At 38.8% G+C, this 17,132-nt stretch overlaps 1 protein-coding gene across 5 annotated transcripts in view; it reads right to left on the bottom strand.

The window, feature by feature from the left end:
* LOC106884337 (ATP-binding cassette sub-family C member 1) overlaps positions 1 to 17,132 on the bottom strand; it is a 100,877-nt gene that overhangs the window by 16,829 nt on the left and 66,916 nt on the right. For 3 of the 5 annotated variants that reach the window (XM_089353785.1, XM_089353783.1, XM_014935674.3), the window contains exons 20-23: positions 16,770 to 16,821; positions 15,323 to 15,464; positions 13,822 to 14,044; positions 12,293 to 12,603 (exon numbers count right to left, since the gene is read on the bottom strand). In XM_089353785.1, coding sequence (XP_089209911.1) covers positions 12,293 to 12,603; positions 13,822 to 14,044; positions 15,323 to 15,464; positions 16,770 to 16,821 — 728 coding nt within the window. Of the gene's footprint in view, positions 1 to 3,635; positions 3,947 to 12,292; positions 12,604 to 13,821; positions 14,045 to 15,322; positions 15,465 to 16,769; positions 16,822 to 17,132 lie in introns of all 5 variants that reach the window. The other 2 variants (XM_089353784.1, XM_014935675.3) reach the window with 1 other exon arrangement.

The raw sequence follows: 17,132 nt of genomic DNA, 5'->3' as shown, positions 1-17,132 counted from the left end.
TGGTAATCTGAGAGAAAAAAATCCCTTTAAGGAAACCAGATACACTGGTGTAGAGAGATAGTGATGTGAGTTGTCTTGGACTAAAAGGTTGTAGAGTGTTCAGATGACTTACTGGAAAGAGAATATAATGGTAATATATAATAGTTAAACATAAAAAATTAAGTTTATGTACTAACTGTATCTATAATGTCAGTCTCTGCACTGATAACTAAATTCAATATGCTTCTCAGTTAAACAATACTTGTGAAGTTTAAGGTATGATATCAAAATATACCGAAAATCAACATATTTAGTATGTGAGACTTGACTGTAACTATACTAAACAACAATACAAAGCTTTATGAAAGACAAACTGGTACATGCTTGGTTGTATGGTAAAGAAGATTGCTTCTCAATTATGTGTTTTTGGGTTTAGTCCTGTAGTGTGGATCCTTGAGCTAACCCGTGTTTTGCGAGTGGAATTGGTAGATGAAAACTACGAGGAAGTCTACCATGTAAACGTGTGTGTGTGTTCATTAACACTGTCTGAACAAACTAGTGACATTGTTTACATTTTCCAATAAACTAAAGGCTTTTTGTTCAATCAATTTTGACAGGTGAGGACCAATAGAATGAAAAAATACCATTCTTGGGAAAAAAAATAAAGGTTCACAACAAAAAGAGCATCGAACTGTAGAAAATTTGTTTCAATAAGTCTTGCCTAACTCATGCCAGCATGAAAAAAGAAAAAAGAAAAAAAAACCCCTCAAAGAAACAAACAAAATAAAGTTATGGAGTATGTAGAAATTGCGATACTGTATAGCAGTGAGAGCAGTAAATAGATATAAGTTTAACTTGTGAGAAAAGCCAGTGCAAAAGAGTTGAAAAAGCATGCAGCTATATTACCAAAGGCATTGATTACTGTATGCATCCAGGAGAAATAAGTATAAGAGTTATAGATATGCAACAATATAAATCATACATGCTGAGTGAAGAAATGTTGTAGGTTGGTGTTCAAAGCGGCTAAAATTGATCTGAATATATTAATCTCTCATACATGCTAACACAAGATTGAAATGTGAAGGAAAGAGGCTGAGAATGCATAATTAAGCATGAAAACAAAGATACTGCTTCAGATGCTAATCAATATGTAGTCGTCATGAGCTAGCAGATAATTTAGAAGACATATGACATGTTATGTCATGCAGGTCATAGAATTCATGAAATTATTTCAGAATTAATATGAGCCTATTTTGATCAGTGAAGATATTTCAATAAATAAAAGGTTGTACAAAAAATACTTTGCTCAATGATTGATTTATAACTTTTGAGTTCAATTTTTTGTGGTACCTCCCCCCCCTGTGTTCACCATCTGCTGTACCCCACTACCTCCCTATCATTCCTGTTGAATGTCTTCCCCAACATATCCACTTAACCACCCCTCCTTCTATCTCTGTCCACTCACTACATTCCCTCTGCCTCCCACTCACCCTATCCAATCCTTGGTCTCATCCCTCATCATATCTTCACCATTTTTTCCTCCCCACCTACTAAGGCAGCCATGTATTTCCTTTATTGCAAGACACCTATTTCTGTCCCTCTACTCATACTGTAACTTCTCATCAAGCACCAAGCCATCTTTCCCAATTCTACTTACCCCACCCAACAGCTTAAGGGGGTCTTGTCTTGTAAATTATTTGGTGGCCTCACTGTTGCTAGTGCCACATAAAAGTGCTCAGTACACTTGTAAAATGGTTGGTATTAGGAAGGGCATCAGGCCATAGAAACCATGTTTAACCAGACAGTGGAGCTTGGCACAGTCTTCTGACTAGGCAGCTCCTGTCAAACCAACCAGCCCATGCCAGCATGGAAAACAGATGCTAAGTGATGATGATGATGATGATGATGATGATGATGATGATGATGATGATGATGATGTAACATTCATATTCATAGTTGATAAAAAATATGCTCTAGTAAAATATTATAGTCAATCCAATTGGCAATACTATATTTTGTGGGGATAAAAACAGTACCTGGCCAAGAAGTTTAAATCATGCAATGGATGCTTAAGAAAAATATTTGATGATAAAACTGTACTGCTACAAACTGTCACTGACATAAAGCAGTTTGGAAAAGCAGATGTTAAAACAATGACTTTTCTTGCAAATTATTTGGAAACTCCACTAGTGCCAGGGTCACAAAATAAGCACCCAGTATACTCCGTAAAGTGGTTCATGTTAGGAAAGGCATCCAGTCAGAGAAATCATGCCAAAACAGACAGCAGGCCTTACCATGATCCCCTGGATTGTCAGCTTTTGTCAAACTGTCCAACCTATGGAAAAAATGGTTATTAAATAACGATGATGATTATATATATATATAGGTGCGGGCGTGGCTGTGTGGTAAGAAGCTCGTTTCCCAAGCACATGGTTCCGGGTTTAGTCTCACTGCATAGCACCTTGGGCAAGTGTCTTCTATAGCCTCAGGCTGACCAAAGCCTTGTGAGTAGACTTGGTAGATGGAAACTGGCAGAAGCTCGTTGCGTGTATATATATATATATATATATATATATATATATATATATATATATATATATATATATATATGTACTCAAATTGAGTTCTAATATTTGTTAAGATGGATACTTTGAAACAGGTAATATTTTATTAAGCATTTTCTAAAATATATTTCTGTGCCTTTTTGCAACTTTATTTACTTTTTTTAACCTTAATTTTTTTATTTGTATGGACTCCTAACCATTTTTCATCTATATATGTGTGTTGTGTGTGTGTGTGTATATATATATATATATATATATCCCAAGATTAAGAGGAGAGAGGTGCTTGAGTAATGTGGGCCTGGTCAGCCATCAAAGAGCTCACAAAAATCAACTCATGGTAAATTGTGATATGGCTATTGTTCACAACGGAACATGTGCAACCTGTGAAAAGGTGTGCCTCTCAGTTGGAGGATTGAAAAGGCATGTCAAAGGAGTTCATATTGTGGCACCTTTTCCTTCTGCCAGCCAGCACTGCTGTGCATTATGCAATAGAATGTGCAAATCTTTTGCTGGGATCAAGTCATAAGAGGGCCTCACATTGCATCAACAATAACTCATTTCAGTGACATTTTCTGGCAATGGCTTTGCTCGTGTACAAGAAAGAAGCTAAGATATATATATATATATATATATATATATATATATATATACATAATTAAAACTGCTCATTATTTTCTTCTCATGTATTGATATAATGGAAAGGACATAGAACACTCACATCCTCGAACTTAATTCTTTAATATTATAAAGCTTAAAATTAGTTCTCTGGTTTAAAACATATTGTGTAATATGTTTAGAAACCTCTATAATCTCAAAGTTTCAATGCTGGTTTAATAATTCTGTAGATTTATTTTCAGTAAATAAGAAGGTAATGGATTAAAAAAAAAACAGGTGATGAACCGCTTTAAAGTAGCTAAACTGAGTTTCCTGATACCATTAGACTATAATTAATACTGTGGTTCTAAATTTATTTTATGCATAAACCATAATTTTTAAACTTTATTATGTTTTCATTGGAACTTGTATATACATATAAGCACAATCTTTAAGAAATACAGTTTTAATTAAAATGTAATACAAATATGTAGTTACCTTGACATATATGAACAGTATGCCTACAATAGGCACAATCGAAATGACAAGAGGAGTATTTATAGAAAGGATTAGAAAAGTGAAAGCACCCGTTATTATTGTATTTAGCAAGGAGCGAATAGTAAACGGAATAACATTGTCAACATCATCCATGTCAAATGAGAAGCGATTTATAATTCGGCCGACTGGAATAGCATCGAAAGCAGATAAAGGAAGATGCAAGATGTTTTCAAGCAGTTTATCAAATACACCACATGAAGCGTGCATACCAGAGTAAGCCGTTAAGAGTGCAGCTATCATACTCATCACATCTGCATAACAAAACAATAAAGAACAAAATAAAATAATAAAAATACTAAAGCAATAAGAAAAAAAAAGAACAAAATAAAAATTAATTAAAATATCATTTTTACTCCTGGTTTGATAAAAGTTAATAAAATTGTTAAGAATTAATAAAATTAAGTAAAATATTACTCTTAAAACATTTTTATAATTCAAATTTTTCTTATATTGGTTTCCACAAGAAACACACTTGGTTTATTTACTTATTTTGTTTTTATGGTTGGTGACTGAAGTTGGTATGGAGTGAAGATATTTCTTAGGTTAATGAAGAGGTTCTGCTGAAAGTATCATGGCAAACATAACTTAGCATGCCCCGCTAAATAAGGGCATCTACTCGTAAAGTCTCCAGGTAAAACTTCAGAAACACAACCAAATATGCAAAAGAGCCAGCACAGGCAAATATGGTAGCCATTCAGTATACAGTGTGTGGTATGACGTCAGTGTCTGGGGAGGCTGACCGGAAGGGGGAAAAGGGCAGAGAGAGCCTCGATCAGGATTTGTGCCCTTTTCGAATGGGGTTGTGGTCAGGACAAGACGTGTTAAGCGACGGTCTAGGTTTGGGAGAAGCAGCTGCTATTCCTGGTGTACTTTGGGTCGGGGTAAGCTTCAAGGATTGGATACCGCAAGACAGACTCGCAGTCGACGAAAGGAAAACCGAGGTAAGGCGATTACATCTACTCGTACGCACACACCACAAGCTATTTCGGCACCACGTGCAGAAATTCGCCGCGATGGCAGCCACCAAGATTAGGATCGCCAGCGATGTGATCAGGCCTTTTAATGGCGAAGATGTGATGGCTTGGATACGAAAAATTAGGCTCGTTGGCAAGCTGCAAGGAATAAGTGATGTGGCGAGTCTCATGGCTCTATACTTGGAAGGGAGCGCCCTGACCCTCTACCTAGAAATGGACAAGGAAGAAAGATTAAGTGCAGAGAACGTCAAACGGAGGTTGAGAGAAGCGTATATGGAGAGCGAGTACACTGCCTTCGTAAAACTAGGAACGAATAGATGGGGGGGAGAACAGGTGGATGAGTACGCGGCGGAAGTGCGAAGACTGGCCACGCTGGCTGGGTTTACAGGAGAAGGCCTGGACAGAGCGGCGCGGCTGGCGTTTGTAAATGGATTCCCCGACAACGTAGGGATCCGATTGCAGCAGTTGCCTGGCGGGAGAAAGATGGCGCTCAGCGAGCTAGTAGCGCAAGCTCGCGTGTTGACACAGCATGTCAGACGGAAGTGGATAGCGATGGCGGCGACAGAGGCGCGTTCTGACAGACGACAGCCTGAGAACGGCGTGAGGAAGTCTACCGAGCAACGACAGCGGCCGTTCTCGGGCCGGTGTTTCAAATGTCAGTGGCCGCACATGGCGAGGGAATGCGCCGAATCGGGGCCCGTCTGCTATCGATGCAGGAAGACTGGGCACATCGCCCGTGATTGCGACCAGGGAAACGACCGTGGGGAAGTTGCTGCCTCTCAAACTTTCCCCGCAACCAAGTAGAGGCGCTTGTGGAGGCGCTGCCCGTGGTCGAAGTCGAGGTCGAGGGGAAGAAGTTCAAGGCCCTCGTGGACACGGGTTGCACGACTACCCTCGTGACGCCAAGGGTGGCGAAGAAATGTGATGGGACGAGTAGCGTCCGGGCGGTCGACGGTAGAGAGATCCGTTGCAGGGGCAGCTCCAGTCTGGAGATAGCGTTACCGAGCGCGGCGCTGAGGCTACGGGTGATCGTGATCGACCATGTGATAGACGGGGTTGATATCGTGTTGGGGATGGACGCCATCAACCGTCTTGGTGGTGTTAGGATTGCAGGAGATGAGGTCACATTCAGAAGCGTGGGGGCATCGTGCGCCGTGAGTCGGGACCACCAGGGAGAGCAGAGCCCCGTCGAGGACAGCGCCGCTTACACCATCGAAGACAAAGATTTTCAGGCGGCGTTTGATGGTCGGAGGTGGAAGATAGAGTGGCGATGGAAGGACGAGCCCCCACTACTAAAGAACAGGGTGAGCTGCTACCAGCATACGTTGAAAGGTCACGCCGGCGTCGAGTTCGACGAGGAGGTAGAGAGATGGATCAAGGATGGAGTCCTTGACCCGTGGAAAGAGGAGGTGGTGAGTGGAGTGCTGCCTCTGATGGCAGTGGTGCAGCCGACGAAAGGAAAAGTCAGACCGGTGCTGGACTTTAGGGAACTGAACGACCATATATCATGCCACACGGGAGGCGAGGCAACAGACGTTTGCGGTGAGACGTTACGTGTGTGGAGACAGTCGACCAAGGCAGCGACGATCGTCGACATGAAGTCGGCATATTTGCAGCTCCGTGTGAGTGACAAGCTGTGGCGATACCAGCTGGTGCGGTACAAGGGCCGGACGTACTGTTTAACCAGGCTGGGTTTCAGGCTGAATTCCGCTCCGAAAATTATGGCGATGGTGCTCAAGTCCGTCCTAGGGAAAGAGGAGAGGATAACGAAGGCCACCAGTTCCTACATCGACGACATTTTGGTTGACGAGACTGTAGTGCCAGCCACCGAGGTAGTGAGACACCTGGAGAGGTTCGGGCTGATTGCGAAGCCGCCTGAGTCGATGGTGGGGGGAGCTGCGCTGGGGCTGAAGCTACAAAAAGACAGATCGGGCGAGCTGGTGTTCCAGAGAGGAAACAAGATCCCAGAGCTGAGATCCAGCGTCAGCAGGAGAGAGTTGTTCTCGGTTTGTGGGAAGTTGATCGGACACTATCCGATCGTTGGTTGGTTGCGCATTGCATGTAGTTACATCAAGAGACAAGCAGAGGGGGAGAGTTGGAGTGACAAGGTAGGGGTGGCGATGATGCGGGAAATCCTGGAGAGAACGAGAGCGGAAGACCCGGTTAGAGGAAACTGGTATGTGCCCAAGACGGAGTGTGGGATGGTTTGGTATGATGCTAGCAGTATAGCGATAGGGGTTGTGTTGGAGATCGAAGGTGCTGAGGTGGAGGATGCAGCCTGGCTACGGAAAGCGGACGACTTCAACCACATCAATGTCGCCGAACTAGATGTGGTGCTGAAAGGGGTGAACTTGGCCCTGAGATAGGGACTGCGCTCGATCGAGATCCGGACGGATTCGGCCACCGTGGTCGGCTGGGTAGGAACAGTAAATACCAGCGAGAAGAGAGTCCGGATGAAAGGTGCCGCGGAGATGTTGGTGAAACGCCGCCTAGGAGTTCTGGGAGAGCTGATCGCCAAGTTCGGACTGAAGCTGAACGTGGTTTTCGTGCCTTCGGAAAGAAACAGGGCGGACGCACTGACCAGGGTGAAAAGGGCGTGGCTGGAGGAACTGGAGGAAGCAAGGAAAGGGATAGCGGCAGCGTGTCGGCTGGTTGACTCCGAACTGAAGGAGCTACATGCTATGCACCACTTGGGGGTGGATAGGACCCTGTATCTGGCGAAAATGGTTGATACTGACATCACTAGGAGAAACGTTAAGAAAGTGGTCGCGAAATGTGACAGATGCCAGTCCATTGACCCCGCCCCGGGTGGGCATGAGCAGGGGAACCTCTCAGTAGAGTGCAACTGGAGGAGACTGGCTGTGGCTGTGACGCACTACCGTCAGGAAATGTATCTCAGTATGGCCGACTGCGGGCCGGGCTGGCTGGCCATTTGGAGGGAGCTGAGGACAGGCATTGCCGATGAGATTGGCCGCATTCTGAACGGGATATTCTTGGAGAGGGGTCCTGTGGAAGAACTGCTAATGGACAACGGGGCGGCGTTTCGTTCGGAAGCGTTGGGAGAGATGCTTGACCGGTGGAAGGTGCGACGATTATTTAGAGCGGCGCATAGGCCGAGTGGCAACGGAATCGTTGAGAGGCACCATCGGACGATCAAGGCCATGGCTGAAAGGGGGCACATTTCGCCCCTGGAAGCGGTCTACTGGTACAACATGTTTCCCCGATCCGGACAAGCGGAAGAGTCTGTGCCGCACAGAGCGGTGTTCAAATATGAATGGAGGCATCCCAGTAAGACGCCGGAGTTCTGCGAGGAAGAGAAGGGACCCGCCAGCGTGAAAGTAGGGGAGGAAGTTTGGGTCAAGCCGCCGAAGGCACGCTGCACATCACAATGGGGCAGGGGAACAGTGACAGCGGTCAATTCCCGAAACAATGTATCTGTGGATGGAATGCCGCGTCACGTGCTGGATCTGCGCAGGATAGCCACTTCGTCGGATAAAGAGTGCGATGGAAACGAGCCACCTAGCTTGAGAAGATCTCGACGTGTAGGGCGCCCGCCCGGTTGGATGGCGGACTTCGAATTGGAGTAGGGGTGAATGTGATCTTTAAGATCAGGGTGGCGTGTGGTATGACGTCAGTGTCTGGGGAGGCTGACCAGAAGGGGAAAAAGGGCAGAGGGAGCCTCGATCGGGATTCGTGCCCGGTTGGATGGCGGACTTCGAATTGGAGTAGGGGTGAATGTGATCTTTAAGATCAGGGTGGCGTGTGGTATGACGTCAGTGTCTGGGGAGGCTGACCGGAAGGGGAAAAAGGGCAGAGGGAGCCTCGATCGGGATTCGTGCCCTTTTCGAACGGGGTTGTGGTCAGGACAAGACGTGTTAAGTGACGGTCTAGGTTTGGGAGAAGCAGCTGCTATTCCTGGTGTACTTTGGGTCGGGGCAAGCTTCAAGGATTGGATACCGCAAGAAAGACTCGCAGTCGACGAAAGGAAAACCGAGGTAAGGCGATTACATCTACTCGTATGCACACACCACACAGTGTACAATCTGTCCTGGTATGAAGTAGTAGATTTAAGACTTAGAATGATAATGATGCAAATGAGAAGAAGGAGTAGGTTAATATATTTTCATTTGTATTAAATTTTTTCTTGTAAATTTTCTGTGATATTACAACAGTTGAAAAGGTTGCGTGGCAATATTATTTTAGCACAATTTTAGTTTATTATTTTCTCCCTTTTAGCAGGTTTAGAAGATTGCAGAAACTTTTAGAATGCTTAATTAACTGTTTAAATGCCTGAGGATGCATTGTTAATATAATTATACAATTTCCAGACTAATAATCTATCCTAGGTTTCAATCACCGATTATCATCAGATGTATGATTCCTAAGTTTGTACATAGTACTATATGGGTTTTGAGAAAGGAAACTTTTAATTTCTTATGTAAGGATAATTATGTGCTTATGCATCAATGGTTTTTGTGGTTAAGGGTGTTATTGCTCTTAATTTGGAAATGAATGGTGCTAATTTGAATCTAGCCTGTTATCATTTTAATTAGTTTATTTAATTAGAAATCTGCATTATCCAAGGGAACAACATACTAGCAGCGGTTAGTTTTGAATGCATAATATACTACTTAAAGCACTTAGAATATGTATAATAGGCCAAACATCCTTTTCTGATAGTAATCATCATCATCTAAACTCTGGGTATGACTTTAAACAGAATCCAGTAGTGGGGCCCTGGAACTGGAGTTTTAAGGTTTGAGTGAGTGTGGAAATACCTCCTAGCCATTATTGTTTCCAGGTCTACTCTGAGTAAAATCTGCTAGGGTCCCAGCTCAGAGTTAATTAGCATGTAAACTACTGAGAGTGAAGGATTCCTAGTTGTAAGAACTTCCTTCTAGAAGGTAAACACATAAAAAAAAACCTGAAGTGCAGTTGGTTTCTGGTTGTCTCAGCCTCTGTTGTGCCACTGGTTTTAGAACTGATTATGCTGAAAAGTGGGTTCAATGCTATGCCATTCTTTATCCATTTAATACAAATTCATGAACAGAAATTTCTTGGGCTCTCAGAGCGTTTGCACAGAATTACTTAGGAAGTGGTCTTAGTCACAAGTTGACTTCTGACTATATATATATATATATATATATATATATATACATATATATATATATATATATATATATATATACAAGTTAAACTAATTTAATGTTAAGTTTGTTTTATTATTATTGCCATTATTATTATCATTATTGTTATTATTATTATTTTAAAATAATGCAAACAAAATATATAAAAAAAGAAAAAAGTGAAAACTGAAAGAAATAAACAAAAAACAAATAAAAAAGAAATAAAACTAAAATGTAAAAATGTTAATAAGAAATAAAATATGAAAATATAAAAGAATAAAACATCAATACAATTTAACATACAAATAAAATAAAACTAAAGAAAATTGCTTAATGGGATATATATGTATATGTATATCACATGCTGCAAAGAGGAGAGAGAATTAGAAGCACTGGTTACTGAGAGAAGAAAATGTAGATATTCCAAGAAGAGATCTGTTACATGAAAAGATAAGTAATTATATTGAAAGTACAAATTAGTAATTGCTCCTAAAGAGGGAGAAAGAATGAAAAAAAAGAAGAGAAAAGTAAAAGTCAAAGAAAGCATATAACTACTTATATAAAGCTTCATTAATAATGTTTATAAACAAGGCTTTAAGTATCATTGCAGTTTGACCCTCTGGCATTCAGATTACTCTGTCAAATGTAATTACATTTGACAGAGTAATTTTATTTATTTATTCACATTATTTTGAAGTAATCCTGCATCATCTCATAGCTTTGAGATTCCAATATGTTTGTATATTTTTAGAATGACATTGTACGGTAGGGGTGAGAGGCAGATAAGGCCAGTTTGAATACAAAACAGGTAGAATATTTGGGTTGGATATGGCTGGTTTGAATGCTAAAGGGTTAAAACTGAAAGCTGTTTGTTATTGAGTCAAACATTAATTGAAGACAACAGACAGTGTAGTTATATCACATCAAAAGTGCAAGTGATGGAACAAAAAATGCTTAGATTTTACTGGAAATGAAACCAAAAGACAACTTAATAGCTAATGTAAAATGTGCTTGATGATATAGACTGTATGTGTGGGTGTTAAAACAGAGAGGTAAAAAAAAAAGTGATACTACTATTGCTGTAGATAGAAATGATAAAACTCAATTTAGATGATATGATTGCAATCCTCTCTTTGCCATAATCTTAGAAAAAATACCAGCAAACTTTAAAAAATACTACAAAAATAGTTATGCTTGTGTTGTTAATACACTTTCTTAAAAATGAATATGTGCTTCATATTAGTTGGACTACATTAATTAGCAATAAAAGATGCACTATTTTGAAACATTCCCACTGATTTACAAAAGCTTCAGATACTGTCATATTGTCCAACCCATGCCAGCAAGGAAAAAGGACATTAAATGATGAGAGACTTAAAACTGCTATTGATATAGAAAGTAAATATGGCTATATTGATGACTCAACAACAATCCATGTCTAATAGGATTTTTGAAATATCATAAGGACATAAAGCAACAATACTTTATTAAAGTTTGAATAATTTGGTGTTCATAAGTGAATAACAATAAATAAACCCCAAGTTTCTGATGTTGTGATGAAGATATTTAACTTCATTATCTTTTAAGACCTGAAAATTTTCATTAAATTACATAAAAGGAACAATGATAAGGGACCAGATAAAAAAATAAATCTTAAGTAATTCTAATTTTCTAAAAGTTACCATCCTTATGATTCCATTTGTAATAAAATGAAAATATAAGTGTGAATTATTGATGAAGTGAGTTAATTTTCACAGTAAAAATCAAACTAAAGACAAGCATAAAACAGCAAGGATGGCATGATTTAATGACTAAAATAAGGCAACATGCTTGTCAGAGAGAAAGAGAAACGAAGCAAATAGCATTAGAACTGATATTTATTATTTCATTTTCTTTCCTAATGGTATATATATCTACATAGGAATAGATATTTATACAACAAATAATATTTTTATTTCTTCTTATTATTATCTAATTTAATTACCATTAATATACTGGAAAAATGTGCATATTATTTTCTCTCTAGACTAAGATAAGGTGCTTAAATTTCAAGCTGAAATCTCTAAAAATTGTACAAAAACAAGTGGTTGTTGTAGTAAAACAAACTTGGACATTTAGTTTTAAAAACACTGGTAACAGGTGGTGATATACATTGATGGTATGAGTAGAATTGGTTTAGCAAGATTGTTAGTCCAGGTAAAATATATAGGTAATTTAACAAAATAAAATTTTCATTTTGTGACATGTATACCTAGTGCATAACTAAACAAGCAAACTTTGGACCACTACAAATTGCAATTTGTCAAATTGCATATGACAAATTGCATATGGGATTTTTGATAAAATACGATTTTATAGAGTGAAACCAAGACAGAGAAAGACCGTTTTGAATAGGGGGAGTAAACGTACCTAATTCCAACAATAAACTATGCAATACATATTTTTTAAAGAATAAATTTTAGAAAAATTCAAAGATACAAAATAAATGCTATCAAACCTGAACTATGATGTATAAGATGAAGAGAGGGATGCAGACAACTATAAAAATAGGTGTATTGAGTATAATAACAATGGGTACAGAAATAATCCTGAGTAGACACATGATACACGATTCAATGTTTTCAACCAAACGGAAATCCAGGACCTCTACATCCTTTCCAAACCGATTGAGGAGTCGGCCAACAGGTGTCTGATCAAAGAAGGCCATTGGAGAGAAAAGAACATTGGAAAGTATGTTTTCGTGAAGGAAGCCTGCAGCTCGTAGGCAACCAACAAATAAGAGCAGATCAGCTATCACTACTGCAATACCTGCAAGAAATAAAACAACATAGTAAAGTTTATAAAAAGTATTGAATTTCTTCTGTTCAAGAATGAGAACAGAGTTAAAAGTATATGCCAACATCAAGCAATCCCAGATATTAATTCTGTTAATAAAAGAGGTAGATGACAAAAATTTAAGATTCTCTATTGGAAGCTGCTGAGGAAAACACGTGATAGATACTCTTGAATGAATCCTGTTTGAATGAACAGGAACACAAGCATTCTTTTACATTAAAAAAAAAAAAAAAGATTTTAAAAACTCAGAACCCCATCACCACCAGTAGTAGAATCATGTACAAAAATAAAGTAAACCAACTGTCCCTAAGATGACAAATATACTGTTGACAATCAGTTCCAAAATAATTGGCTATATGAATACATTATGTTGGTGAATTGGCAGAGTTGTTTGAGAATGTGTAGAACAAAATACTTTGTGGTATTTGCTTGGGTTTTCTGCAATCTGAGTTCATATGTCACTAACATCATATTTGTCTTTCATCCTTTTGGGATTAATAAAATAAAGTACCATTCCAATGTGGTAGATTAGTAAAACTGCTAAAGTAGCAGATGTGGGCCTTAGTAATACATGTTTTGGCTTTTTGTGTTCTGAGTCCTTAAATAGTAGACTTAATCTGTCACCTAGTTAAACACTGATTGGTTCTTGGGTGCAAGCATTTGGACATCTCCAGTTTGAGGTTAAGTTTCTTCTTTCTTACAACCAGTCTCAGAAACTCTGAAAAAGCAAAGGTCACAGGGCTCTTCTTTCCCCTCTGACTAAACACTTAGAAAAATTATATATAGTGTGATGGTTTGTACTGGTAAAAAATATTTTGTGAAGATCATACAATTTTGGAAATCATGAATATCGACATTTTGAGCAAAGCTGTTTGTTGGGGTGAGAGAAAGAGAGAGAGAGGGGAGGAGAGAGAGAGAGAGGGGAGGAGAGAAAGAGAGACCTTTTGTTCTCTTTCCAAGAAAGTCTTTGCATGAAATAGGAGTTTTAACTTCCCGTTGCAATTTATGAACAATATTTACAGGTACCAAGAATTATTGTTTACATCAAACTAAAATATTTGGGGAAAACTAAATTAAAATGTAATAAGAGAACAACAATATCTTTATAGACATTTCTGTTTTATCCATCGATGCTGTCAGTCTTTAACATGGAAAAAAAAGAAAGACAAATAATAAAAAATTCAAACTTACTCTGGCTAATTCCCAACACACCATAAACACTAAGTCTCAAATCTCTTTGAGAAATGTCAATTGTACCATTCTGTGAAATAAGCAAGGCATCATTGCTCCATTCACTGAGCCAAATGTTTGCATAAATGTTGATTGCACCAACCATGAAAAATGTGACTAAAGTTACTGAAATAAATTTAGCACCGACAAATTTCGCATAGGCTAAAAACACTGACAATTTCACCTGAAAGAAAGAAAAAAAAAAAAGAAGAAAATCTTTAATTAGAAATTGAAGGAGCTATATAATACCAAAATATTAGGTAACTTTCACAAGGATGACTATATGGTTTGCAACCACATAGTCTTGAGTACAGTTCCACTGCATGGCACCATGAGCAAGTGTCTTCTACTATAGCTCTGAACTGACCTATGCCTTGTGAGTGAATTTGGTAGATAGAAACTGTATAGAAGCTTGTCATGTATATGCATACACACATGTGTGTGCATATATTTATGTGTGAATGTGTCTTTGTGTTTTTACCCCCACTGCATTACAACTGGTGTTAGTTTGTTTCTCTTCCTGTAACTTAGTAGACAAGCAAGAGAGATCAATAGAAGAAGTACCAGATTTTAAAATCTAAAGTACTGGGATTGATTTGTTTGACTAAACCCTTCAAGATAGTGCTTTGGCATAGCAAAAGTCTGATGACTAAATCATGTAAAACAACAGAACATTATCTTTCCATTAGTTAGTAAGTGTTCAGTTTCATTCAATTATAGCCATTCATTTTAGTAACTTAAAAGGATACCAACCAATTTTGCCATATGTAACTATTCTACTATATAGATAGTTCAGTAAGCAGCTCAAGCTTGACACAATTGCAGTTCCCACTATACTCCCCTCTCTTTCCACACAGACAAACTCTCAAGAACAACAGCAACACATCCCATGCTCAAACTCTCAACCTCTCCCTCTTCACCACCCTTAGTCCACAACTGCTAAGTTAGTGGTTCTGCCACCCCACCCCACTCACTTCACTTCATTTATAAGAAGACACGAAATAAAGATTGCATCTGTATAGTTGCTCTTTCTTTGCCATAGTGTTGTATAAGTTTACAAAGTTTAAAAATCATCTTAATTTTATTAAACAGGGGCATTTGTCCACTCCTTTTCAATTCTCAGATTTTTTTAAAAAGAGGTATTCCTCCACACCTCATGATGAACGCTATGCCATGTGCAATAACATCTTTGTTATTCTACGAAAGCAACATGACTAGATGGCATTTTATGTTGTCCTGAACCAATAAAAATCTTGCAATAGGTCTGCTTAAGGTTACAACTAGTTAGGTTTTGTTTCACCATTATAAAAAACAAAACTTCTTTAATGATACTGCATTGAAGTTACATTCATATCTACTTCAAAATATTTTGGCCTGTGAAAATGTGCATTTATATAGTAAATTTAAATTTTCAGCACACTTCAATCTTGACCACTGAAAGGAAAGAAAATACGTGACTCACATTTCCTGTCATTGTTGCTTCTTTGTTGATTAATTTATCTTTTGGAGTTGACTGGTCTTCTTTTTCAGTAAGTTCAAAAGCATTCTCTGATTTCAAAGACATCACTGGCGACCCCATTTTCCCATCCTCCTGACCATGCCATCTGAAAAGTATATTTAAATATATATATATACACACACACATACAGAGCTTGTGAGTGAATTTGGTACACAGACACTGTGGACGCCCATCACATATATGTGTGCCTGTGTATGTGCTTATCCTCCACCCAACTTGACAACTAGTGTTGGGTTGTTTATATCCCTGTAACTTAGCTCTTCAGCAAAAGAGACTGACAAAATAAGTACCAGACTTGAAAAAATAAGAACTGGGGTCAAGTTGTTTGACTAAATCCTTCAAGGTGGTGCTGTAATATGGCCACAGTCCAATGACTGAAACAAGTAAAAGATAAAAGATTTATTTTATCTCAAACTACTTTAACTAACATTTCCATCTGAGTCTTATTTTAAAAATAGTGGAGCGTGTTTTGAGGAAAATTGGCTAACATCCCTAACATGACATACAACCATATAAGAGTGCCCTAGTTAGCATTAAGAAAAAGACTTGCTGGGATATGTTGAATGGACTTCAACAGATATACCTCTATGAATCTTGATCCAACATAAAGACTCTTAACAACAAAGTATTAGAAATGTAACCCACAAAACAAGCATACTGCATTGCATATTTATTGTTGTGGAGTAAGAGCTATAGTGACTAATCTACAATGTACACTAAACAGCTCACTAATTTACATAAGTCAATAGATGGATGGGTGAGAACAAATACTAGACAAAAGTGAACTAATTCACCAATCTGGGCAGTGTTGTTAGTAGCACTGGTGATGTGGAACTTGACATAGGCTACAGGATTGGAAAGGAAGTAGCAGTGTTCCAGCATATGTATTCCATCTGAGCAGCCTCAAACATCAGCAATGACCTGTAATTTCATCTGTATAACCCCATTGTTCTATGCCAGTGAGACTTAGAAGAGCACAGTATGGATGGAAAGAAAACTTAATGTATTTCATCAATGGTACCACAGGATCTTTCTGTGGTACTTTTGATGCTACAAGTGGGACTGTGTTACAAACGATGTTGCTGGTGGGACTGTGTTACTAATGAGGGAATTCTGAGAAGAGTTCATACAAAAGATTGTAACAGAGCACCAATTCCACCTGGTTGGCCACATTCTTCACTTAGCTGATCAACAACACTCAAAAACAGCTATAACTTGGGTACTACCAGATGGCAGACAAAGAGAACAGTATAAAAACACATGGCAGTAGACATTACAAAATGACCTGAAAACAATCAACATTATGTGGAATGGCTGTGCAAGAGTAGCACAGGAGGACTGGAAGCTAAAGCCAAGAGAGCAAATACAGAAATAGCAGCATTGACTTTACCTTCTACGAACTTCAGGCACAATTTCCTCAACCGAAGAATGAATATCATCATCTACAGAAAAATTTGAAATTATTATTTTCATTTAGGAAAGAAGTATAAAAAAAAATGTATGCAAATAAATGAATGTATCTCTCTCTCTCTCTCTCTCTCTATATATATATATATATACTAGCAGAAATACCCGGCGTTGCCCGGGTTAAAGAGAATAATGAAATCTAAAAACGCCGTCTAGACTACGCATCATCTTTATATATAGAGATGTATATACACACACGCACCCAAACACACGTATATATATGTATATCAATACAAATATATGAAAGTCAATGAAGTTTCGTAAAAGAAGGTGATCATGTACATAC

Source organism: Octopus bimaculoides, chromosome 6 (assembly GCF_046866305.1).
Source record: "Octopus bimaculoides isolate indiv1 chromosome 6, ASM4686630v1, whole genome shotgun sequence".
In the NCBI taxonomy this organism is placed as follows: domain Eukaryota; kingdom Metazoa; phylum Mollusca; class Cephalopoda; order Octopoda; family Octopodidae; genus Octopus; species Octopus bimaculoides.
This window is presented reverse-complemented; position numbering and strand designations above follow the sequence as displayed.